This window comes from Narcine bancroftii, chromosome 1 (genome assembly GCF_036971445.1).
Source record: "Narcine bancroftii isolate sNarBan1 chromosome 1, sNarBan1.hap1, whole genome shotgun sequence".
Classification (NCBI taxonomy): domain Eukaryota; kingdom Metazoa; phylum Chordata; class Chondrichthyes; order Torpediniformes; family Narcinidae; genus Narcine; species Narcine bancroftii.
Window position 1 is genome coordinate 194,279,938 of NC_091469.1, and position 23,853 is coordinate 194,303,790.

Here is a 23,853-nt window from a genome sequence, read left to right on the forward strand (position 1 = left end):
AATATTTGGCCTGGAAGTCAGCCTGAAGAAAACTGAGGTCCTCCATCAGCCAGCTCCCCACCATGACTACCAGCCCCCCCACATCTCCATCGGGCACACAAAACTCAAAACGGTCAACCAGTTTACCTATCTTGGCTGCACCATTTCATCAGATGCAAGGATCGACAATGAGATAGACAACAGACTCGCCAAGGCAAATAGCGCCTTTGGAAGACTACACAAAAGAGTCTGGAAAAACAACCAACTGAAAAACCTCACAAAGATAAGCGTATACAGAGCCGTTGTCATACCCACACTCCTGTTCGGCTCCGAATCATGGGTCCTCTACCGGCACCACCTACGGCTCCTAGAACGCTTCCACCAGCGTTGTCTCCGCTCCATCCTCAACATCCATTGGAGCGCTTACATCCCTAACGTCGAAGTACTCGAGATGGCAGAGGTCGACAGCATCGAGTCCACACTGCTGAAGATCCAGCTGCGCTGGATGGTTCACGTCTCCAGAATGGAGGACCATCGCCTTCCCAAGATCGTGTTATATGGCGAGCTCTCCACTGGCCACCGTGACAGAGGTGCACCAAAGAAAAGGTACAAGGACTGCCTAAAGAAATCTCTTGGTGCCTGCCACATTGACCACCGCCAGTGGGCTGATAACGCCTCAAACCGTGCATCTTGGCGCCTCACAGTTTGGCGGGCAGCAACCTCCTTTGAAGAAGACCGCAGAGCCCACCTCACTGACAAAAGGCAAAGGAGGAAAAACCCAACACCCAACCCCAACCAACCAATTTTCCCCTGCAACCGCTGCAATCGTGTCTGCCTGTCCCGCATCGGACTTGTCAGCCACAAACGAGCCTGCAGCTGACGTGGACTTTTTACCCCCTCCATAAATCTTCTTCCGCGAAGCCAAGCCAAAGAATCATCTAATTTAAAATTAGTCCAACCCTCCCCCCCAAAATAAAGTGTGAAGAATTAATTAACAATATTGTAAATAAAATAGAAAAAAACCCCACTTAAACTTAACAACAAAAAAAATTACTAACAACAAAAAAAATATCAATACTAAACATATATTTAAATCAAACATAATACATGTATTTAACAAATGAAATCCACTTTAAAACTAAGTTCAAATATTAAAATCATATATCAACCACATATCTGTTATTCAAAACAATCATAATTAATAATACATAAATACAGAATTTCCATTAATACCAAGTTTCCTTTATAATTCATCGAGAGAACAAAAACATCCCTTAGAAAAACAATCAGATAAACTTTTTATTCCCTTCCCCTCCCCTTATATAAAAAAAGAAAAAAGTTCAAACTCTTATAAAATTCTCCATATTCTTCATTTATAACATCTTCAAAATTCTCTATCGAAATTAACTTAATTTTATTAAACTCTTCTCCCTCAATGTATTTGTACTTAATTTTCTTCTTTTTCTTCTTATCACCTTTCCCTTCATCTTCCTCTTCATCTAATTCAACATCCTCAATTTTTGACTTATCTTCTGTGACATCATCCTCTTAAAAAAGAAAGAAAAAAGTGAAAACCCCCCCAAAAAAAGAGAAAAAAAAGGAGAGAGAAAAAACCACCTAATTCCCTCTCAATTACAATCAGAAAACAAAGAGTTAAAAAAAAATTATTTATTAAAAAAAATAATAAAAAAACCTTCACTTCTTAACCCAAAAATTAAAATTCAGCCAATTTCAAATCCATTTTACAACCTCTCCATGGATACCTAGTGTCTGAACCTTCTGAACTCCCATGTGGGACCTTGTCAAAGTCCTTACTAAAGTCCATGTAAACAACATCTACAGCCTTTCCTTCATCTATTTTCTTGGTAACCTCCTTAAAAAAACTAAGATTTGTTAAACATGACCAACCATGTTGACTATCACAAAGCCATGCTGATTATCCTTAATCAGCCCTTGGCTGTCCAAATACTTGTATATCCGATCTCTCAGAATACCCTGGCCTGTAATTTCCTGGTTTACTTTTGGAGCCTTTTTTAAACAACACAACAACATGAGCTAATCCTTCGACATCTCACTAAGGATATTTAAAATATTTAGCTATCATACATTCCTTCTAAAGTGGACAAACTTCACAATTTCTGGATGAATTCTATTTGCCAACTTTTTGCTCACTTGCATATCATAATGTTTCTCTGTAATGCATATCTTGTTTGCTTTCTCACCTATACTGTGTCAAGAACAAATTTGATACATCACTTCATTCAAGCCATTACTATAGTGTAAACCTATATGGGGAAAAAGCAGTTGGAATAATGGTCAACGTGAACGTGGTTCTTTCTAGTATCCACCCTCTCCAATGTGATTAATCTAATCCTATGTGAAAATTAAGTCTTCCATATTTTTACATGTACCTACGTTGAGTATTGAATTAGCAACTATGGTAATCAGATCATGCCCATTTATCTCTTTTTGATCATTAATAGCACGTGACTTTTATAATTTGGCTATCAAGAAGGCTTATTGTTATTGCTAAAAATGGAGGAAGTGGGTGAATTTGAATGAATGAATTTTTCCTGGGATGACAAACATATTAAATATTTATGAAATGTAGAGTTACAAGAATAAAATTGAAATGAAGTAGAAATAAACAGAGTTTTAGGAAAAGAAAATTAGCTGGGTTAAGATTACTCTTTCATTGGAAAACATTAATGCTTTATCCACATTTAACACAGCAGGGATAGGAAAAAATGAGCTTTGTTTGAGATAGTTAAAAAGATGGTGTTACGAACATGTTTTGGTCAGGTCCCAATCACTTAAGAGTGATGTGAAAAAATTTTTTCATGTTTATCTGTCATACAAAGATGACTTGTTTAAATCTTTGACTCCAACACTATTGTGATAGCAGTTTTGATTGTATTTTCAAGATTTTGGCAGAGCTCAAAATTATAATTAATTCAGATGGGAGAAAGAAAACCTTCAGATGCCATTTATAAACTTAGGGTTCCAAAGTGCTTTTACTAGGAAATGTGGTAACCAGTTTGTGCAAGGCAAGCTCCCACAAACAATATTATGATAATGTATAGATAATCTATACTTTTGCAATATTGCTTTAGAGGTAAATATTGAGAGATCAAGAATACTGCTTTAAGTGATACTATGGGATCTTTTGCATCCCCAGAAAAATGAAGATGGGTTAAATTTGAATGGAGATATACTTTTAAATACATTATTAAATATAGATGAGATGGTTTAATGAGATAGCTTGGTACAAATGACAGTTGTCATTCAGGTTTACAACTTGCACTTAAACTTGAGGGTAAATAACATGGGAAAACTCAGTTGGAGGGAATTGCCAGGCAGCAAAATTTACTGCACTGAACTATCCCTCTCAACTTTATCTGCACATGGGTCAAAATATGAATTTAAAAACATAAAATAGATTTATTTTGTTTCATCTGTATTTTGTGTTTATTTAAATTTTTTTCCTACATAAATTCAGTTAGAGCAAATTTTCTTTTGTACTCAGATGTTTGGGTAGTGATTTTGAACTTTATAAGGGTAAATTTCCATAACCTATTCACCATAATATTGTTGTGGGTTTCTGTCGCACCCAATGCAATCAAGCACAGCACACAGAATTCTCTTTGTTAGGTAGCAGTTACCTGGAAGAGCCCTCTCCTTCAATCACACTGGAAGGAGTCTTGTAGGATCTCTGTCCAACAAAGGGATGCATCAAGTATTTATACATTTAAGCAAGTTGGAAAAAAGTTACATCAGTCTCAAACTTACGTGATCTCAAAATAAAGCATTACACATAGGCACTCCTTTCTTCTTCCCATAGATGCCTGTGCGTATATTTGTATAACATGTACTTGATGTTGCACTCCAAGAAACACATGATGCTTCACAAATCAATCAATTAATTCCAATGGCATGAAAACCACGACGATTTCTAGCTGCTTGGATTTGTTTCAGTCTTCGTCTGCCTTCATAGCCGTTGGGTTAGAAATAACTTTGTCTGCCTTTTCCACCATTAAGGTCTTGATTGGATTGTTCTTTGTCAGGGACCTCACCCTCGACCTTACCTACCAGGAGCATAGCGCCAGATGGCATTACTCTCGGGATCACAGGACCACACAAGCTTCTCCACCACAACAAGGTGACAATCCACCTTGCTTTTTAACCTTGTTCTGTAGATTATAATACAAGGTTAAAAGCATGTTTTTAGAACAAGACTTTATAATTCTTAAAACTCAGTGAAACGACATCCTTTTTATCTCTTCTTGCATTCCTGTGCCATCTGCTTTGACTCCCTGCCCAAGTACCCCAAGGTTGTTCCAGTCCCCGCCAGTGTGAGAACAGCACCAACACATAGCATTGCTTTAACCATTCACCCTCCCCCCCCCCACCATACAATGAGTCCCAGCAAGCTCCCAAGGATCTCAATAGTGAATATTGATATGTCATTCCCTCCTTTTATCATTTCATGATAACTAGTAAAAGGACAGTATAGAAACAGTAAATCTACAAGGATAGATAGGAGCATAAAAGTTTTTTTTCTCCAGCCACTGGATCCATCCAGTAGCAAAGCATTGTGCAAAGTGATATGTGTGAAGGTCAGGCATTTCGTATCAATTTCTCGTGAGTCCTGTATCACTCTTTTTGCATGTGGTTGACCTACTTAGTGATGTTGTCAGAGCTGTTTGTACAGTAGCTTTGACCTATAATCTTACAGTTCTCCTCAGCGTCCATTAAGTTCTGGATTGTCACTATATGGATGGCTACCATTTCTGCTGACACCACCTTTCTAGCTGCTTGGAGCCACTTAGCCGTTTCATTAGCCAATAGCCCCAGCTTCTGAGTTGGTGAACCAGCTCTTTGGATGCCTACAGAATCATAAAGACCTGCTCCATCTTAGAGATACCTCTCTTTGTCTTTAATCTGGCTATAGCTGGCTAAACAGGGTATTGGTGTAGAGGGAACCACATATCCCAATTAAAAGGTTCCTGTCCAATTAGTAGTCAGCCACAGATATGCCTTATGTCAAAAAAATAAGCCTCATTGTATACAGAAGAAGTTTTACATCAACTTTTTCCAAGCTTTGGTATGGTTATATTTGGCATCATTTAATAAAAGATGTCAAGTTATACCTTGCTGTCCTCCACATACTTGTATCCTTACTTTCACTTGTCTGTGATCGGTTCTATCTCAACATCCATTCTATTACTACCTGTATGGGGTAGGAGCTTGGTCTTGAAGGGATACTATCTGATGAGTTGGTTTGAATATGGGAATAGATTCAACAGCTATAAATATTAATCTTATCAACATATAAGATGCATTTAAAAAGGTATTATGTTTCTGCCCAAAATTTCTCTTTTTAGTCACAACTCTGGTATTCAGTTCAAACGTCAAGGTGACATAAGGCATAATAATAAAGTTCTCATGTTGTAGGTGGGTCATTTTTCTCAGTCTAGTTGGGCTTTTTCCCTTTAGTCTGTTTGGTATATATAGTGAGGCTGTCCTTCAAGCTTTACTGCAGTTATTGTTATTAATGGGTCCTGAAATTTCCCTTTCCAGCGAGTTCCAAATTTCTTCCTGCAGTGAACTGGAGTTGACTGTCTATGGGTAGATTAGATGACTGGCTCCCCCTCTTGGCTTCACTCCCATCAGTTTTCTTGCCTTACCTCCAATTTACCTGAAGACAATTGTAGATACCGGCCATTAATTGTAAGCTAATAAAAGCGTGTTTGTGTTACACACAAGTCTCTGAATACTATCACATTACACTTCCAATGCCAATTTTATACCAGAATGTAATTTTCAGGTTTGACATTAGGATATTCACCATTTTGATCTGTTGGATCACCCTCCTTTAGGTTGCTTGTTGTACCTGTGAATGCGTCACTCAAAAAAGTTTGTTAAATTACTCAAATATTTGCTCATGTCATTGCCTAATGATAATAAACCCATCCCTCCTGGAGGTGCAGGCTTTGCTCCCAAGGGGTGGTCCATGGACCATCTCTGCAACATATAGCCCTGACTTAGCTTGTGGTGTCTCCCGCATTTTAAACAATCCTAGGAGTAGCATTTTGTTTTACCAATTTTAGCACTGTTTCATCAGTCAATTTTGCCAGCTTAATTTTTTAATGTTTCATTCGCACATTCCACTATTCCTTTTGCCTGGGATTAATGCGAGTTGTGGAACCACTGTAAGGTGCCCAATTCCTTATACAATTCTTCATTTATCTTGGCTACAAAGTGAGGACTATTATTTTAACTCAGTGCCTCAACAAAATTTTAGTCAAAGCAGTAAAGAAAAATCTTAACTAACAGTCAAGGCAGTATTGTCTTTAAATAAATAAAAAGAAAATAGTTCATGAAAAATGACAAGAAGTACGTATCTGCTGGCATCATGCGCCTTTACCCAAAATTTGGATGCCACCATGTCTGTGGTAAGGTTTTTTGCAGTAAGATTTATCATTTCCAATGCGGGTATCATTGGGCATATAATCAAGTAACAAAGATGTCAAGTACTGTACACATGTTTGGCCAGCTGGCATAATCTTATAACTGAGTATTTGTCTGTAAAACTTGCTGTTTGCATTTTTTGTTCAGTTATCTTATCTCTGTTGCTGCTTTTCAATGAATTCACAAATTGTATGATCTTGTTAATTTTCAATTTAACCACATTAATTGCATTACCTTTGATGGTTTGCATGAACATGATTGACCTTAAAGAGTCCTAAGCTTAAAAAAAATTGAAGTGTTTAGGTTGTCGTGATGCATATTCAATGATTACCAAGCATTGTTCTACTTCAAAGCATGTGGTCACAGGGCTGGAGGAGGGGCATCTGTTTCTCACCACTGGGTTCCTTGGGATGCCTCTGCATGTCTCTTTCACCTGTGAGTGTTGGACTAACAGTGCTTTGGTTAGTTGCTGTACATAGGTGACCATTTTGTCACTTAACGCATGTAAATCTTAAGTAATGTTACGTCAGTCTTCTTATTGCCATGTGGGATTATATGCATTTCAGATAAAGCCAACAGCAATACTTTTATCCAATTCAACCCTGTTTCTTCTGACAGCTTAGCCAAGTTATTCTTTAAGGTCCAGGTAGATCAATAATAAAAAAAGACAATATTTATACATGTACATGATCCTTTATCCGGACATCTAAAATCTGGAAAGTTCCAAAATCCGGCAAGTGGGAAACGGCGGTCGGGGGAGGCGGCCGAGGGACCGCGGCCAGGGGAGGCGGGCGGTGGGGGGACCGGCGGCCAGGGACCGTGGTCAGGGGAGATGTTTGGGGGGCTGGGGGACTGGCGGTCAGGGGAGGCAGCCGAGGGACCGTGGTTGGGGGAGATGGCCGGGTGACTGGAAGGGGGTGGAGGTGGATACGGCAGCACAATTCAGGTGGGCTTTCCGAAATCCTGAAAAATCCGAAATTCGGAACACACTGTCCCCCAACAGTTCCAGATAAAGGATCATACTGGCAAGTAATTCTATAAAATCAATGTATTATTCTCTGAAATGGTAGGCATTCATGTCCTTCCCTGTGGACACTTAATTTCTTTACCAGGATTATTTTACTGACAGTTGATACATTCCTAAACATGCCTATTTTCTCAAATTAGTGATGTGTCACTCCTACCATTCCTCCTTAGTCAAATATATTATTGCATGTATATAATTAAGCAGTACAGGTAAAAAAAATTGCATTAGGTACAGAAATTGTCCAGCAGAGGTTGTTCATAATTCAGTGTCTGGATCATCGCCACACTCCCTTCTTTTTATAGATCATAATGAAAATGGCAGGGCAGGGGTGTCCCCCTGAAGTTATGTTACATCCCCATATCAGACAAAACTGTGCTAATATTGAAGCAGTTTATCACTTTCTGAATAAACAGTGAAGGGACCGTTTATAACAGCAGCATCTGCATAAACATTCCCTAGGGCTACAGGGTTCTGGTATGGCCATAAATATTCCTTTCCTTGTGTAGGATCTAATAAGGTCAAACAGTTCAAATTGCTGGGAAATCTGGATGGTGGAAGTCTTTATTACTTCATCTGTATTTTTCACAATGGCCTAACCTGTACAGTGTAGACTTTTATCATTAACAAAGGCAATAAACTAAGTTGTAGTTTCCTCAATGGGACTGTCTATTAAATCTTCTTGTGCCAGAAGACAAAAGATAATTACACTGCAAACAATCATAATCTGGTTCTTCAAGTTCATCTGGAGACCATGTTTAAAAAAAAAAAGGCTGTCAAGTTGCAAGTGATCCCAGGAATTAATGACCAATCAGCCTTTAAAGTGTCTAGTGTGAAAGGAAAATCAGCTCAACACTGGCATTAGATGTATCGGGGATTGGCAGTTTGAAACGGGTAATTGAGTTGTAGGTTTGAAATGACCCAATTTTTTGCATGGGTGCAAGAACATGAAAGAAGAAAAGATTAAAATGAAGGTATAAACTTTGCCATCGGAAAGTCGCAGTGGGACAGAGAGAGGAAATAAATAAGCAATACCAGACAATTTTGAAACCGTGTGGGTAAGTTGGTAGTGCTATAGCGCACAATTTATAAAGACCATGGGAAAAAACTACCGAATTTCTTATGCTGAATAAATTGTGTGCTATAGCACAACCAACTTTCCCACGCTGTTTAAAAATTGTTTGCTATTGCTAGCACATTCCCACAGACCCTTATAAAGGTCAGCATAACAACAAGGGCCAGGTCCACCATAGCTTGATGCATCATGACATCACTGGTAGAAGGTAGAGTAATCCTAACACTGGGGATGGGTCCTTTTCAAGTGTGAAAAGCCAAACCCCATTCCTATCCCAAGACACTGAACAGCCAATTTAGTGGGATACAAGTGTGAAAGGGGTATAAATCTGGTGTGCTTCCAAAATTCCTGTGCAATGTCTTTGGGGAGGGTTGTAACTGAGATTGCAAGTGAGACTATAACAATGAAGGAGTTGAACTTTTAACTGTTATTTTAATGTCCAATAGCTGTGAAGCTGCAAGTTTTTAAAAAATCCCTTCTTCCTCACTCACATATAGTCTCATTACGCAAACAAAAGTGCTTGAAGGTGGAGGCAAACTTTCTCAAGTTTCTTTTTTCCAAAATGAGCAATAATTCTCCATCACAGCTAACTCTGAAACCTTTTCTTTATCGTAACTAGTGAGACACCTGACTGGTGACTGTGGCTGCTAGGGTATATGTTGGCGTGGTCTTTCCCACAAGGAATCTTTTGATTTCTCATCTTCATCATTCTGCAAAAGGGTCACCGTGCCTGACATTGCATCCCCAGGGTTTTCTGCTTTCACCTTCTGTTTGTTAACCATTTGGTGTCCGATTACTTTCACATTCAGCCTGCAGGACTTCCCAGTCTTTTCTGCATCCTCTTCCTTGTGGCAGATTGCACCACTTAGTTCTCGAACCATTGTTCGGAGGTTCAGGCTCTCATTAGAGCAGGAGCCCAGCGCATGATGGGGTCCAAGCAGCAGATTGGCATCGTGAGGCTGGGCGGTTTCTTTTTCTCTCTCTGAGTTAGCATTCGGCTCACATTGTTGACTGAGGATAACAACAGCAGAAATTGTTGAATCATTAAACTTAAAGTTTGAACCTAATTGTTAAACTTGGTGTTTGTACAACTTACAAATGACAACATCCTATACTTATTTGTTCCTGTGATCACATGATTCTATATCTATTTATGTTCCCTTTTCTATCTTGTTTATTTTTGAAAAAGAGTTCTAAAGTATTTAATCTTCTGGAAGAAATGAATGTCTATCCTTAATCTTTACCAAATAACACATTGGTTGTCCAGGGTCCCCACATCATTCATTTCTGACATTTTACCCAAAGAGTGTTTACTCCTGATTTATCACACACTTGTCCCATATTGTCCTTTTGTTCCTCTGGTCCCACTCCAGGGCCCTGACTTTCTCGTGAGGGATTTCCCCTCTTAACAACCATCTAAGACAAGGCATCGGAACTAGGATGATACTTTTATCCCTTCCCTTGATGAATTCTCAAGCCCTTATTTTGCCCTGGGTGAAACCTCAAGTCCTACCTTGTTTTCTCTCAATTAAAAACTCAACTCCTACTTTCTCTGCTGGATGGAGTGTTTAATTCCTTGGATCCTAAGAATGGAGGAGATGAAAGGTTTTACTTTTTTTGATATTGCATTAGAAAATCAGAAGATAGCAATGGTTATGGAAGAGTGAACCAGAGCATCAGGAGGGAAATAGTTCTGTTGAAACGATGAAAGGGGAAGGAAAATTAAACTGGTGATTGCTTCATCTTGCTAGAAGTTAGAGAGGATTGTCCATTGAAAGTTGATAGAGTGGAAGGTGAGGACAAAGGATGCGAGCAAAGGTGATGAGAGTAGAAATGAAACATAACTGAGAGCTCTGTATTCTGTGGTTGATTGGGCTCTTAGTCAAATTTGTTCTATTTCCTTTCATCTGAAACAAGAGTAGATTCCCTTTGTCTTTATTGTTCACCATCTAGCTTCTAATTCAACAGATTCTGATTATCTGTTATGCTACCACCATCAGGTAAATCTTTCCATCATCTCCTTTAGCATTCTGAATGGCTATTTCCTCTGCAGTGCTTTGATCTGCTCCCTACTCTTCTCAGGTGTTTCCCTTAGAAATGCAGAAAATGTGCACCTGCCTATTTCTACTTGTTCTTCCTGGTAACTAGGAACCTGAACAGTCCAACCAGCTGAAGTAGCAATTAACGATTGTATATCCAATTTAATATAGGATTCTTTGCTTTTTAAAAAATATTTTATTGTTTTTTTTTCAATAAATATACATATCAAAATTTTCAGTTTTCAAAATTTATAAATATATATGTATATAACTTTTTCATACAAAGCAAAACACAAGAACCCCATTCCCTCCCTCCCCCTTCATAGTATAAATCCACACATCATCAGGGCTTACAATTGGGTTTAAAAAAGAAAGTCTTCATTGGGGAGGTTGCAGTGCCCAGGCTGGAGGTGTTGATCGCCCTCATGGTGGTTGCAGTGCCCAGGCTGGAGGTGTTGACTGCCCTCATGGTGGATGCCTCCATCACCAGCAGTTGGAGGGGTTCTCCAGTCACCCAAACTTTGACCGGGAGCTATTGACACTTTACCTGTCGGTCAGGCACTTCTGATACTTCCTAGAAGGCAGACAATTCAAGGTCTTCACAGACCACAAACCAGTGACTTTTGCATTCCACAAAGTGTCTGACCTGTGGTTGGCCAGGCAGCAGAATACGTGTCCAAATTCAATACAGGCATCTAGCACATCGCTGGCAAGAGCAACATGGTGGCTGATGCACTCCTGTCCCACCATCGAGCCTGTCTGTGCCCTATCCCAGGGCATAGACTATTCAGCCCTAGCCAGGGCACAACACGATGACCTTCAGGTCCTGCCATACAGTATGGCACTTTCCGGACTGTGGCTGGTGGATTTTTGTCATCGTCCCTGGCAACCAGATGCTCCTCTGACGTCTCCTCTGGCAAACCCTGCCCCATCGTGTTGGCAGGTCTTCAAAGTGGTGCAAAACTTGGCGCATTCAGCCATCTGAAACACGGTAAAGATGGTGGCCAGCAGGTTCATCTGGCATGGGCTCCGCAAGCAGATCGGTCAGTGGGCCAAGGTCTGCATGCTCTGTCAGGCATCCAAGGTGCAAACTCACACTAAAGCACCTCCCCAGACTTTTGAACCAGCGCGGCGTAGGTTCAGACACATCCACGTTAACATTGTGGGGATGCTATTGGTTTTCCCATGGAGCGAGATACCTCCTCACTATGGTTGACTGCTCCACAAGGTGGCTGGAGGCAGTCCTGATGGCTGACACGACCACAGAGACCTGCACCAGGGCACTAATCAACACCTGGGTGTTCAGATTTGGAGTCCCGGAACATCTCACCTCCGACAGGCCTCTGGGCGGCGCTAGTCAATCTGTTAGGAACCAAACTTCACCATACCACAACATAGAACCCGCAGGCCAAAGGGTTGGTGGAACGGTTCCAAAGACACTTAAAAGCAGCCCTGATGGACTGGCTCAAGGGGCCAAACTGGGCGAATGAACTGCCTTGGGTCCTTTTGGGGATACACACCCCGCGAAAAGAGGACTTTAATGCCTCCACAGCAGAACTGGTCTATGGCGCATCCTTGGTAATCCTGGGGTAGATCTTGGCCACTGCCAAGGATCCAAAAAACCCCATGGTGCCACTGAAGCTGAGGGAAATACTGGATACTTTAACCCTTCCACAGCCCCCGCTGCATAGCCAGCCCAAATCATTTGTCCCCAAATGACTTGCGAATCTGTTTTTGTGCGAAAGGAAGCACACTGGGCACCCCTCCAATGGCTATCAAGGGGCCGTACAGAGTTGTCAGACATAATAGGTTGACGTGTGTATTGGACATTTCTGGCAAAGAGGAAACCTTCAACCTCAACTGGCCCATGTTGGAATTGGCCAGCCAGTTGAGATTCGGCCTCCACGAAGCAGAGGTAGGCCGCCCAAAGTGGCAGCTGACACTCGATTGCCGGTTCTTGAGGGGTGGTTGTTCTGTAGCGGTCCACAAACTGAGTCGCATCCTGGCTCACAAAAGGGCCAGCGATCACGAGAGCCCCTCGACTGGCTGTTGTCCTGCATGAACGCACGGTGCAAAACAGTGGGCAACAGCAGGAATACCGGCCAATCGGAGGCCAGCTCTGTGATGACATCACGGCTGTCTTAAGAGGCAGGGTGTGAGTCTAACCAGAGCTGGCAGAGCAATAAATCAGTCTTCGATCATGGCCCGACTGTGTGTGTGTTGTAGTGCGCACGCTACAAAGTTACAATAGCACCTTTTTATATTTGGGTCCCTATATCGTTCAAATATGGTGGCCATATTTTTTTAAATGCATCATATTTGTTCTTTAGATACAACTGTTCACATATGTCTTCCATTGTGCTATCTGTAGAGGGGAGTTTGACTTAAGTAATCGCAGTACATTCCTTAGCCACAGCTAAAGCTATTTTAACAAATGAAATAAGTTTATTACTTATTTCAATAAAGTCGTCCAAAAGATAAAGCACCTCGTTATCCGTGAAGGCCACCCCTGTTATCCTTGTTAGTATTTAAGTAATATCATGCCAGAAAGGGCTCACCTTCCACATCTAAAACACATCTCTGATATTTCCAATTTTGATTTATGTAATTTCTGTGGTGTGAGGTATAGTTGATATTGTACTAATCTGTATCTTGCATTTATAATTGACATCATGCTATCCAAACACCAGTCAGACCAGCATCTTTCCATTATTGCAACACCTAAATCCGACTCCCATCTCTCTTGTGATCTCTGTAAATCTGGCTTTGCATTTTCATTTTGGAGAGTGAAGTACATTTTAGATATAAATTTAGGTGTGTTCCCCAGCCAAATAATTCATTCCATCTCACTAATTTCAGATGGGCCCAAGTTTGGTCCCCATCTTTCTCTTAAGAACATTCTTAACTGGAGAAGGCAAAAGAAAGTCCCATTAGCTACTCCATACTTATTTCTTAATGGTTTCTTAATTCTTCCATATAACAAGTCCTTCATTATCTCCTCTTATTGAATTCCATCCTATTCTAATCCACAAAGGTGGACTGTTTTCTTCAAAGAACAAAGATAAAAAATCTTGCTTGTGCTGATAGATAATACTTCTTAAAATCTGTAAGTCTAAGTCCTCCCAGTTTATTGTCCCATGTTAACTTTTCCAATGTAATATTGATTTAGGAATGCAAAGATGGCATACAGAGTTATGATCTTCTATTCCACTTGAAAAAATAACTTCTAGTTTATGTGATAAATATCATATACTGCCTGTATTTGCAGTTTGTTGGTTTGAAGATTTAGAACTCTCAATAATTCATCCTCATGGTGGTTTTCAGCTCTACAGTTGTTGATTTGAAGTTGTGTGTGAGGGGGGAGGGTGATAGGGAGGGAGGGATTAAGGATATATGTTACCTTTTTTAATATATAATTCATTATTAATAGATAATTGTATTTGTGGTTTAAAATTTACAAATAAAATATAAAAAAAATCCTTCTTTAGTAATGTAGCATTAAGACGCATAATTTCTTGCTTTTCTATTATCGCAATAGGTAACATTAACGGCGAGCAGTCTGATAAGTCTTCCCAAAACTCCATTTTTACCACTCTACTTTGTAACTGAGCAGACTTTTAAAAATAGTTCAGTCCTTGTATGTGAATTATGTACCCTTGAATAGAACAAACTCTCTGTTCACCACCCTGATGTAGCATTCCCTTGTTATCTCTCTGTTCCTGCCCATTTTTAACGTGTTTAATTAGAACTAGGAAGAATTAAAAATTAAAGTTTGCTAACCTGAGAATTTCCTCGCATTTTCTTCTTTTATTTCAGATTTCTGGTACATGCAGCACCTAACAAATGTATGACCACAAGGTTATAGGATAAATATAGCAGGCATGAGATCTGTATTATACTGGAAAGGAGGAGGTATTTGAATCAAAATCTTGGGAGTACTTCCAACACACAGACAGGAAGATTTAAAGAATGCAACTCACTGCTCTCATTGTGTTGTGCAGCATTTGCCTATCCTGACTATTGCATCCATCTACACTACTGTATATTTTGGCATACAAGTTGAATCGTAAAACCCAAACAAAAGCTCTCAAACTCTTGTTTGCGTAAACAGCTTGGCCTCCTGTTCCACACATTAGTTTTACTTAGTTTTACACCATTTTCATTCATTCATCCTTTTTCATGAAAATGTACAAAAATACCTGCAGGGTATTTCATTTTTGGTTTTTGCATTGGAAGATTACCATGGGTCTTAACTTTGTCCTGTTAGCCATGTACATTAACACCACGGTAAACCTGGTCCTTTCTTGACCTGTACTTCTGGTTTGCACAGTTTTAATACCTTTCCATTCCACTGTTGTATTGCTTATCATGTTGAAATTCATGGGGGTTTTGTCCAAGTTTCCGATATTTTCCAATACAAACTGGTGTTTCTGCCAGTTCAGTATAATAAATGGTGAAAATGTTCAACTTTATGATCAAGATCTTTTGGTAGTTTCTATGCAATTTTTGTTTTTTGGCTTAATACCAAATTTTTCCTGTTCAGGAAACTATTGCACCAGTCTCAAAAATATCAGTGAGGCTTGGGTGTGACCTGGCCCACTGCAGGGCAAATGTCCTTATTTTACTTTGCGTGATTATGTAGCAGTCTTGTCTCTGTTCATGTACCCATTTTGCAGTGTGATTTTCCAACTCAGAACAACAAGTGATTCCTTTTCTCAAAGAACATTGCCTTTTTGGTATTTTTTCTTAAAGCCTCTTCTTCCTCCAATCTCTTACGAACTTCTCGTGCACATCAAATTTTCTTGCACGCAGTTGTTAGTTTTCTTGGCCATTTCTATCACTTTCAACTTAAAGCTCACTTCATATTTTCGTCGCAAGCTACGTTGTGTTGATGGATCCTCCACGATAGCAATTACCTCCAGCCAACACCCAGTAGATCAATCCATGTGATCTGTGGAGGTCAACTTGTACGAAGTTCAACGGGGCACCTCAGGCAACCAGAAAATGGGGATCAACTTGTACAGCGGATATAATATAAAATCCTTAAAATGAGGCTGAAAAGGCGGGGATGGGGAGAGAGAGATCGACTGATACACCGGTCATCTTGTACACCGAAATATACAGTAATTTCATTTACCTGCAGTAGGTCGATAATGTCATCTTGAAGGCATTGAGGGATGGAGATTGTATACTGATCCTGCCACGTCCTGTGAATCTATTTATGTAAAAAGTTTTCTGGTGCAGCAGTGTGGTAAAATTTCCACTATGACGATTCATCATTCAGGGGCCTTCCTGTTATGCGTGGGCAATCATGTCTTACCGTCCATCACAATCTCTCACCCTGTTATTGCTTCCCCTGTTCTCCTTTGATGAAGTCTTCTTCTTTGAGCTGAGACCATAGCTGATGTTGAGTTCATGATTATACATGGAAAAAATACTGAAGTGGTTTCCCATTGCCTTCTTCAGTTGCAGTGTTCATACACGATGGGTACCCTTGGCCATTGATCAGCAGATTCATCTGCCCAGCGTTTTTAGTTTTACAACCATAAAGTCCAATTTGTAGAATCTGCTTGTAAAAACCATCCACCATCTGAATCCATGGCTTCATGTGGCCCTGATTGGGAGGCTAAACAGGTTCTACACCTTGCCCAAGAGTGGCCTGTAGGCTTTTGGATGGAAAGAGCGGCTTACACCTCCTTTTGCTGAGCAATTGCACAGCACCAACAGAGTATGACTATTAGAAAGTCTCAAAGCAATTTGCTAATGGGTAATATTTTCCACATTCTTTTCCACCTTTCTGGTGGCCCAATTCGTGTGGTGCCAGTTCATTGTAAAAAAATTATGATAAAACTATGTAACTTGGGAAAAAAAAGGGTGAATTAAAATGTTTTGTGATTAATAGAAGTACCATTCAAAAAGTCAAGCACCATGAAAACCCTATTGTATTATTGAAATTGTAATAATGTTCTTAGATTTTGCTCATGAAGTGATGGCAAAATTATTGCCATTTGCTTTCATTGCACCATGATACCGACAGCGACCTCTGGAGTCCATTTTCTATAAAAATCCAAAAACTGCTTTTGGTGAATCCTTGTTCTCCTAACATAGCAAATACTTTACTTTTGAAATACTTTTTTCATGGTCAGTTGTGAATCCTATTGGTTTGTTGTTGATTGCAAAGTCAAGCCCTTTCTATAGAATATATATATATATATATATATATATATAGAATATATATATATTTATATATATTTTTTTATATGTATGTGTATATATATATATATATATATATATATGATTCTGTGATTCTGGATTCTTCGCTAGGATTCTACTAAATAGAATAATACCTAGTGTCGCCGAGAATATTCTCCCAGAATCACAGTGCGGCTTTCGCGCAAACAGAGGAACTACTGACATGGTCTTTGCCCTCAGACAGCTCCAAGAAAAGTGCAGAGAACAAAACAAAGGACTCTACATCACCTTTGTTGACCTCACCAAAGCCTTCGACACCGTGACCAGGAAAGGGCTTTGGCAAATACTAGAGCGCATCGGATGTCCCCCAAAGTTCCTCAACATGATTATCCAACTGCACGAAAACCAACAAGGTCGGGTCAGATACAGCAATGAGCTCTCTGAACCCTTCTCCATTAACAATGGCGTGAAGCAAGGCTGTGTTCTCGCACCAACCCTCTTTTCAATCTTCTTCAGCATGATGCTGAACCAAGCCATGAAAGACCCCAACAATGAAGACGCTGTTTACATCCGGTACCGCACGGATGGCAGTCTCTTCAATCTGAGGCACCTGCATGCTCACACCAAGACACAAGAGAAACCTGTCCGTGAACTACTCTTTGCAGACGATGCCGCATTAGTTGCCCATTCAGAGCCAGCTCTTCAGCGCTTGACGTCCTGCTTTGCGGAAACTGCCAAAATGTTTGGCCTGGAAGTCAGCCTGAAGAAAACTGAGGTCCTCCATCAGCCAGCTCCCCACCATGACTACCAGCCCCCCCACATCTCCATCGGGCACACAAAACTCAAAACGGTCAACCAGTTTACCTATCTTGGCTGCACCATTTCATCAGATGCAAGGATCGACAATGAGATAGACAACAGACTCGCCAAGGCAAATAGCGCCTTTGGAAGACTACACAAAAGAGTCTGGAAAAACAACCAACTGAAAAACCTCACAAAGATAAGCGTATACAGAGCCGTTGTCATACCCACACTCCTGTTCGGCTCCGAATCATGGGTCCTCTACCGGCATCACCTACGGCTCCTAGAACGCTTCCACCAGCGTTGTCTCCGCTCCATCCTCAACATCCATTGGAGCGCTTTCATCCCTAACGTCGAAGTACTCGAGATGGCAGAGGTCGACAGCATCGAGTCCACGCTGCTGAAGATCCAGCTGCGCTGGGTGGGTCACGTCTCCAGAATGGAGGACCATCGCCTTCCCAAGATCGTGTTATATGGCGAGCTCTCCACTGGCCACCGTGACAGAGGTGCACCAAAGAAGAGGTACAAGGACTGCCTAAAGAAATCTCTTGGTGCCTGCCACATTGACCACCGCCAGTGGGCTGATATCGTCTCAAACCGTGCATCTTGGCGCCTCACAGTTTGGCGGGCAGCAACCTCCTTTGAAGAAGACCGCAGAGCCCACCTCACTGACAAAAGGCAAAGGAGGAAAAACCCAACACCCAACCCCAACCAACCAATTTTCCCCTGCAGCCACTGCAAATGTGTCTGCCTGTCCCGCATCGGACTTGTCAGCCACAAACGAGCCTGCAGCTGACGTGGACTTTTACCCCCTCCATAAATCTTCGTCCGCGAAGCCAAGCCAAAGAAAATATATATATATACATATATATACATATATATATATTTTTAAAAAAGAAGCAATATGGACATTTGAATTAATTTCATAATAGTTGGATAACAATATCACCCCAGCTGTATGTCTTCTCTAGATTAGTTTGAGAACTGGTGTTCTTGCTCCTCGAGTGCAAGTTTATAGTGTAACTAAGTTCATCACTGAGGTTTCAGTGAACTTAAAGGTAAAGTGAATGCCTAATGATTATCTCTTTAGGCAACATTGAAGCTTTCTTTTAATTTTGGTGTGTATCTTGTGCATATTTGTTCATAGGATAATGAGATATTGTACAAATATTTTGTACAAATTTTTTGTATATTCTTAATTCTTGTTCATTTGTTAACAGGAGCAGTCGAGAGCTATGGACAATATTACTGGGAAGGTCAGCACTAAGAGAAACTGTAAGTTTACTTCATTCGGCTGAGTTTTGCTTTAACATTTTGATATTTCCCCAGAATTTGCAATTGAGAGGTTGGTCATAAAAGTTGTTGGCAGAATCACAAACGGCAATGAGGAAGCGTACAAGAGGGAGATGAGATCACTTGTTGAGTGGTGTCACAACCTTTTGCTCATGTTAGCAAAACCAAGGAGATGATTGTGAACTTCAGGAGGAAGTCAGGGGAACATGACCCAGTCCTCATCAAGGGCTCAATAGTGGAGGGGTCAAGAACTTCAAATTCCTGGATGTCAACAACTCCGAAGATCTGTCCTGGAGCCTCCATGTGGATGCAATCATGAAGAAGGCTCACCAGCGGCTATACTTCGTGAGATGTTTGAGGAAATTTGGTATGTCACTGAAAAATCTCAAAAACATACAGGTGTAGCATAGAGAGCATTTTGGCTGGTTGCATCACTGTCTGGTATGGAGGAGCTAAATCTCAGCACAAGAAAAAAACCCCAGACAGCTGTTAACTTGACCTATGAAATCATAGGTACCAGATTTCACTCCATCAAGGACATCTACGTGAGGCAGTATCTTAAAAAAGCAGCCTCTATCCTAAAAGACCCCACACCCAAGCCATGTCCTCTTCACTCTGCTACCATCAGGAAAAATGTATAGGAGCCTAAAGACAAGCACTCAATTGCACAAGGACAGCTTCTTTCCCTGCTGCCATCAAATTCTTGAATAATCAATGAACCAAAGTCAGTGTTTATTTTTTGTGCATTTATTATTTTTATTGTTTTAATATTTATTGTTGTGAGATGGTTATAATATGAATGTTTTTACTTTGATGCTGCTGCAAACCCCAAATTTCATGACTTGTCCATGGCAATATATTCTGATTCTTTTGTGTTTGGAAAAGTATCAGGCTCAGTGGATTCACAGAAAAGTGAGTCTGGACACAAGTGTTATAATCAACAGTAACTTTATTGAACACACTGGAAACAAACGGGGAAAGACGGCAAATGATACCCATTGCTGTTTTATTCCTTGGTGAGGCAGGGAACAGACCGACAAGCGTGTATCCAGGGTGTACCAGTATTCTTATGAGCGTCCCGTTTTTCTGGGCTGTTGTCTGATACCAGGGTGCTGTTCATGCTTCAAGTGGGAGAGGGTTGACATAGTCTACTTACCAGATTTGGCCCAGTCTCATGCTGCGCCGAATGCATCCCGGTGTATCCGTCGTCCAGCCCCACATTTTAACCTGCTGGCATGTGGGCCAATTGTCTACTGCCATCCATGCCTGATCTTGGGTTAATGCCAGCCCTAAGCTCTCTGCCTAACGTGTTCTTTTGGACCCCAAGCGACTGTTCTTCCTATGGGCCTACATTGCCAGGACTCTGGAATCTACACCATCGGAGCAGGTAGAGGCTGTGCAGATTTGTGCTGCGCGGTCCATGGCTGCATTCTGTATGATCTCTGCTGTGGTCCTGTTGGTGTGGGCATCTTCATGTTGGACCATGAGTGCCCTCTCCCAGCCTTCTCCCAGATGTACCTCCAGTGCTGCTGACCCCACAGTGGGTGATTGTGAATCTCCCAGCCCATGACATGCCAATGAGGCATCCTCACGGCCATCCTGTTCGCTACTGCCCAAAAGTATGTGTAAATTTGGAGCGAACCTTTTGTTGCTTTAATCATGAGTGCTACCGTAGCCAGTTCTGTGAGCTGGGGTCCCCCCACCCTTTCCTGAGTTAAGGTCTTACTGTAAAGGTTAAAACCTTGTGTTTTTGATTCTTAGTTAATTTTGTGCCTATCTCTTTAAGGAAAAGTATTGTTTTTAGTGTTACCATAGTGACTATGACATAATATGTCATAATATCCATGTAGACTAAGAGCTTGCATCTCATTCTTTGAAGAACCATGAAGGAGACATAAGCTTGAGATAATTTTCTTTGAATTCTTATTTCTTCCGGTATATCTCTTTGAAGTTGAATATCATTGTCTTTAAATATAGCCAAATGCTTTGTTTACTCATCGTTATGAAAATCTTAAAGCAAAGTTACGCAAAATGTTTATCCATTTTATCAACCAATTAATGCTACATAAAGTTGCATCTACAAAGTTTGGTTTATTGGATTAATAAGATAGTAATTCGGAATATTGTCCTTGCGTTTCCTTGAAGATGACACGTTTTGAAATGAGTATAGATTAGAACCTGTAAAGTGTCGTCTATATTTTGATTCAAAGAAAATTATAATTGTGAACTTTGTTTGAAAGGCTCATAAAATTTGAAAGAACTCAACTTGTTAAAAGCAAGAGACATTCTCACTGTAAAAAGAGAATATTCCATAAGTCTTTGGGAACATGTTGTCTGTAAATTGTGCAGTTTAAACCAAGCCAAGGACTGCAAGAAACATGTGACCTTGGGAAGATGAGATACAACTCTGGTTTGCAGAATCTGGCAGGAAGCCCAGAATTTGTTGAAGTACCACAGATCCAAGACAATTCAGAACAATCATCTTCAAGGGACCATGCAAGATACAAATTTGCTTACAGTTCCCAGGAACCAGGAGAAGCCAGGTTTCGGTGTGAAGAACCCAAGATGGATAAGAAGTAGTCTCGTTGGCCTAATACCTTGAGCAAACAGCTCTTCTCAAAGAACTGTTTGGTTACGAGTTGAATCAGCAAGGTGGACTGACAATGCTTGGCAGGAGATTGGACCCAGCCACCAAAGAAGAAGCGGCTTCAACTACCAAGCAAGAAGAGGACTCCAATAAGGTACTACAGGCCTCATTAGCTGATTTAATGGTTAGTGGAACTGGAACAGATGAGTGTTCGTTGCAAAGCCCCACTGTTGCTGTACTGAGCGAAATGCAGAAGATAGAGACTCAATCAGTGGTATCTGAAAGTTCAGATGTGAATCCTGATGATGGTATTTCCAAGGTTATGAGCGCAGGAAGATCTTCAAAGTCTTCAAAGGCATCTAGAGTAAGTACAACTTTGCGTGCTTCAAACATATCAGCTGTGTATGCTAAGGCGCTAACAGACTTTGCTACTATCTGTGCACAACATGTGTGGTTTGAGAAAATACATGTTCTAGAAGATATAGAAGCTGAAATGAAGAATCAGCAATTAAGGCAAGAAGCTGAAATGTAGATTCAGCAAGAAGAACAAAATAGAATATTGAAGGGAGGAAAATAAAAGAGAAAAAAAAAGAGGAACAATGTGCTATGAATATGGCCAAAGTAAAAGCATTAGCTCAGGCTTCTACAAGATCTATCACTCAAAGTGAAATACCCAAAGGGCCAGCACCTAACATTCCAGCAGATCAATGGGTACCACAGACACAAGAAATGAGTAGACTCGAGAAGGAGACCATGGGTGGTGCTGCTAGTGCTCAAATGTCAATGACCAACCCTGTGGAAAGAGCTAACGACATTTAATCTCTTCCAAGCGCACAATATATGAATCTTCCCAAAAGGAGAGTCTTTTGAAAAAGTTCAACCGTGTGAGTTGATCATACTCAATCACTGATGTCACTTCGTGTTGCTGAAGAACCAGTGCCGTCAAGGATCTTCACCAGTGCCATCACTTGCATATCAAGGATTTCCATCAATGCCATCACTTACAACTCAAGGTCCTATGGCTATTGCACCAATTCAAGTTCCATATGGTTCAGTCACAAGCCATGGTGGACAAGACATATATTACTCATAGCAAAACAAAATGAAATTTCAGTTACGTTAGCACAGCTAACATATAATTTATTTAAGGAAATTCCAGGTGTTCATGGAGATCAATTGCAACATCTGACATTCATGAAATCCTTTGAACATTGAAAGTAATACTAAAAACACTATAAAGATTGTCTGTATTATCTAGAACAGTATACTGGAGGACAGGTGAAGGAGTTAAAAGTTGCCAATATATGGATCCAGACCAAGGTTTTAAAAGGTCAAAAGAATTATTGGGTCATCATTATGGGGATGAATTAAATTACAAGTGCCCACATTGACAAGATTCTTTCTTGGTCATCAATAAAATCAGACGACACAAAGGCATATGCACTCTTTTTGACAGGATGTTATAATGCAATGGGAAGTAGTGTACATTTGCAAGAGCTGAATTTGCTTGCTAATTTGTTGATTATTGTTTATAAATTACCTTATAAGCTGAAGGATTTATGGAAACTAAAGCTTAAAATGATTCCTGGAAGAGACGCCACTTTTGAGGATATTGTCCAATTCTTGGAATGGCATGTGCATGTTAATATTGTACCAGTATTTGGAAATATTAAGGATACTTCAATAGTTCTTAGAGATGTTGAGAAGTCTAAATCATTTTCTCAACAGAAACCAAAGGGAGGTACCTTTGTTATTGCTGTGTCAGATACAAACACAAGAAAGAACAAGGAAACAAAGGAAGAAGAAGATCAGACTGTTCAGGAAAGCTGTTTGTATTGCAAAGATGAGCATGCTTTAGAAAAATGTTCACGATTGGAGAAAAGCTCGTATAATGAGAAATTAACCTTTTTAAAGAAGAATGGAATATGTTTCTGTTGCTTGTGTAAAGGACACATTAACAAAACTTGTAATAAGCGACTCATTTGTGATATATACAGTTTAAAGTATGGTGCCTGCAACATTGACCACCGCCAGTGGGCTGATAACGCCTCAAACCGTGCATCTTGGCGCCTCACAGTTTGGCGGGCAGCAACCTCCTTTGAAGAAGACCGCAGAGCCCACCTCACTGACAAAAGGCAAAGGAGGAAAAACCCAACACCCAACCCCAACCAACCAATTTTCCCCTGCAACCGCTGCAATCGTGTCTGCCTGTCCCGCATCGGACTTGTCAGCCACAAACGAGCCTGCAGCTGACGTGGACTTTTTACCCCCTCCATAAATCTTCGTCCGCGAAGCCAAGCCAAAGAGAAAGAGAAGAAGTTACTGCATACTCAACAAAGTAAAGTTGAGAAGGATGTCAAACAATCTGAATCCAAGACTAAAGGCACAATCA

The 23,853-nt window shown here is 40.5% G+C and overlaps 1 protein-coding gene across 1 annotated transcript in view; it reads left to right on the top strand.

Moving 5' to 3' along the window:
• nup188 (nucleoporin 188) overlaps positions 1–23,853 on the top strand; it is a 171,828-nt gene that overhangs the window by 20,256 nt on the left and 127,719 nt on the right. Inside the window, 1 exon segment of the mRNA XM_069886944.1 lies at positions 18,802–18,856. Coding sequence (XP_069743045.1) covers positions 18,802–18,856 — 55 coding nt within the window.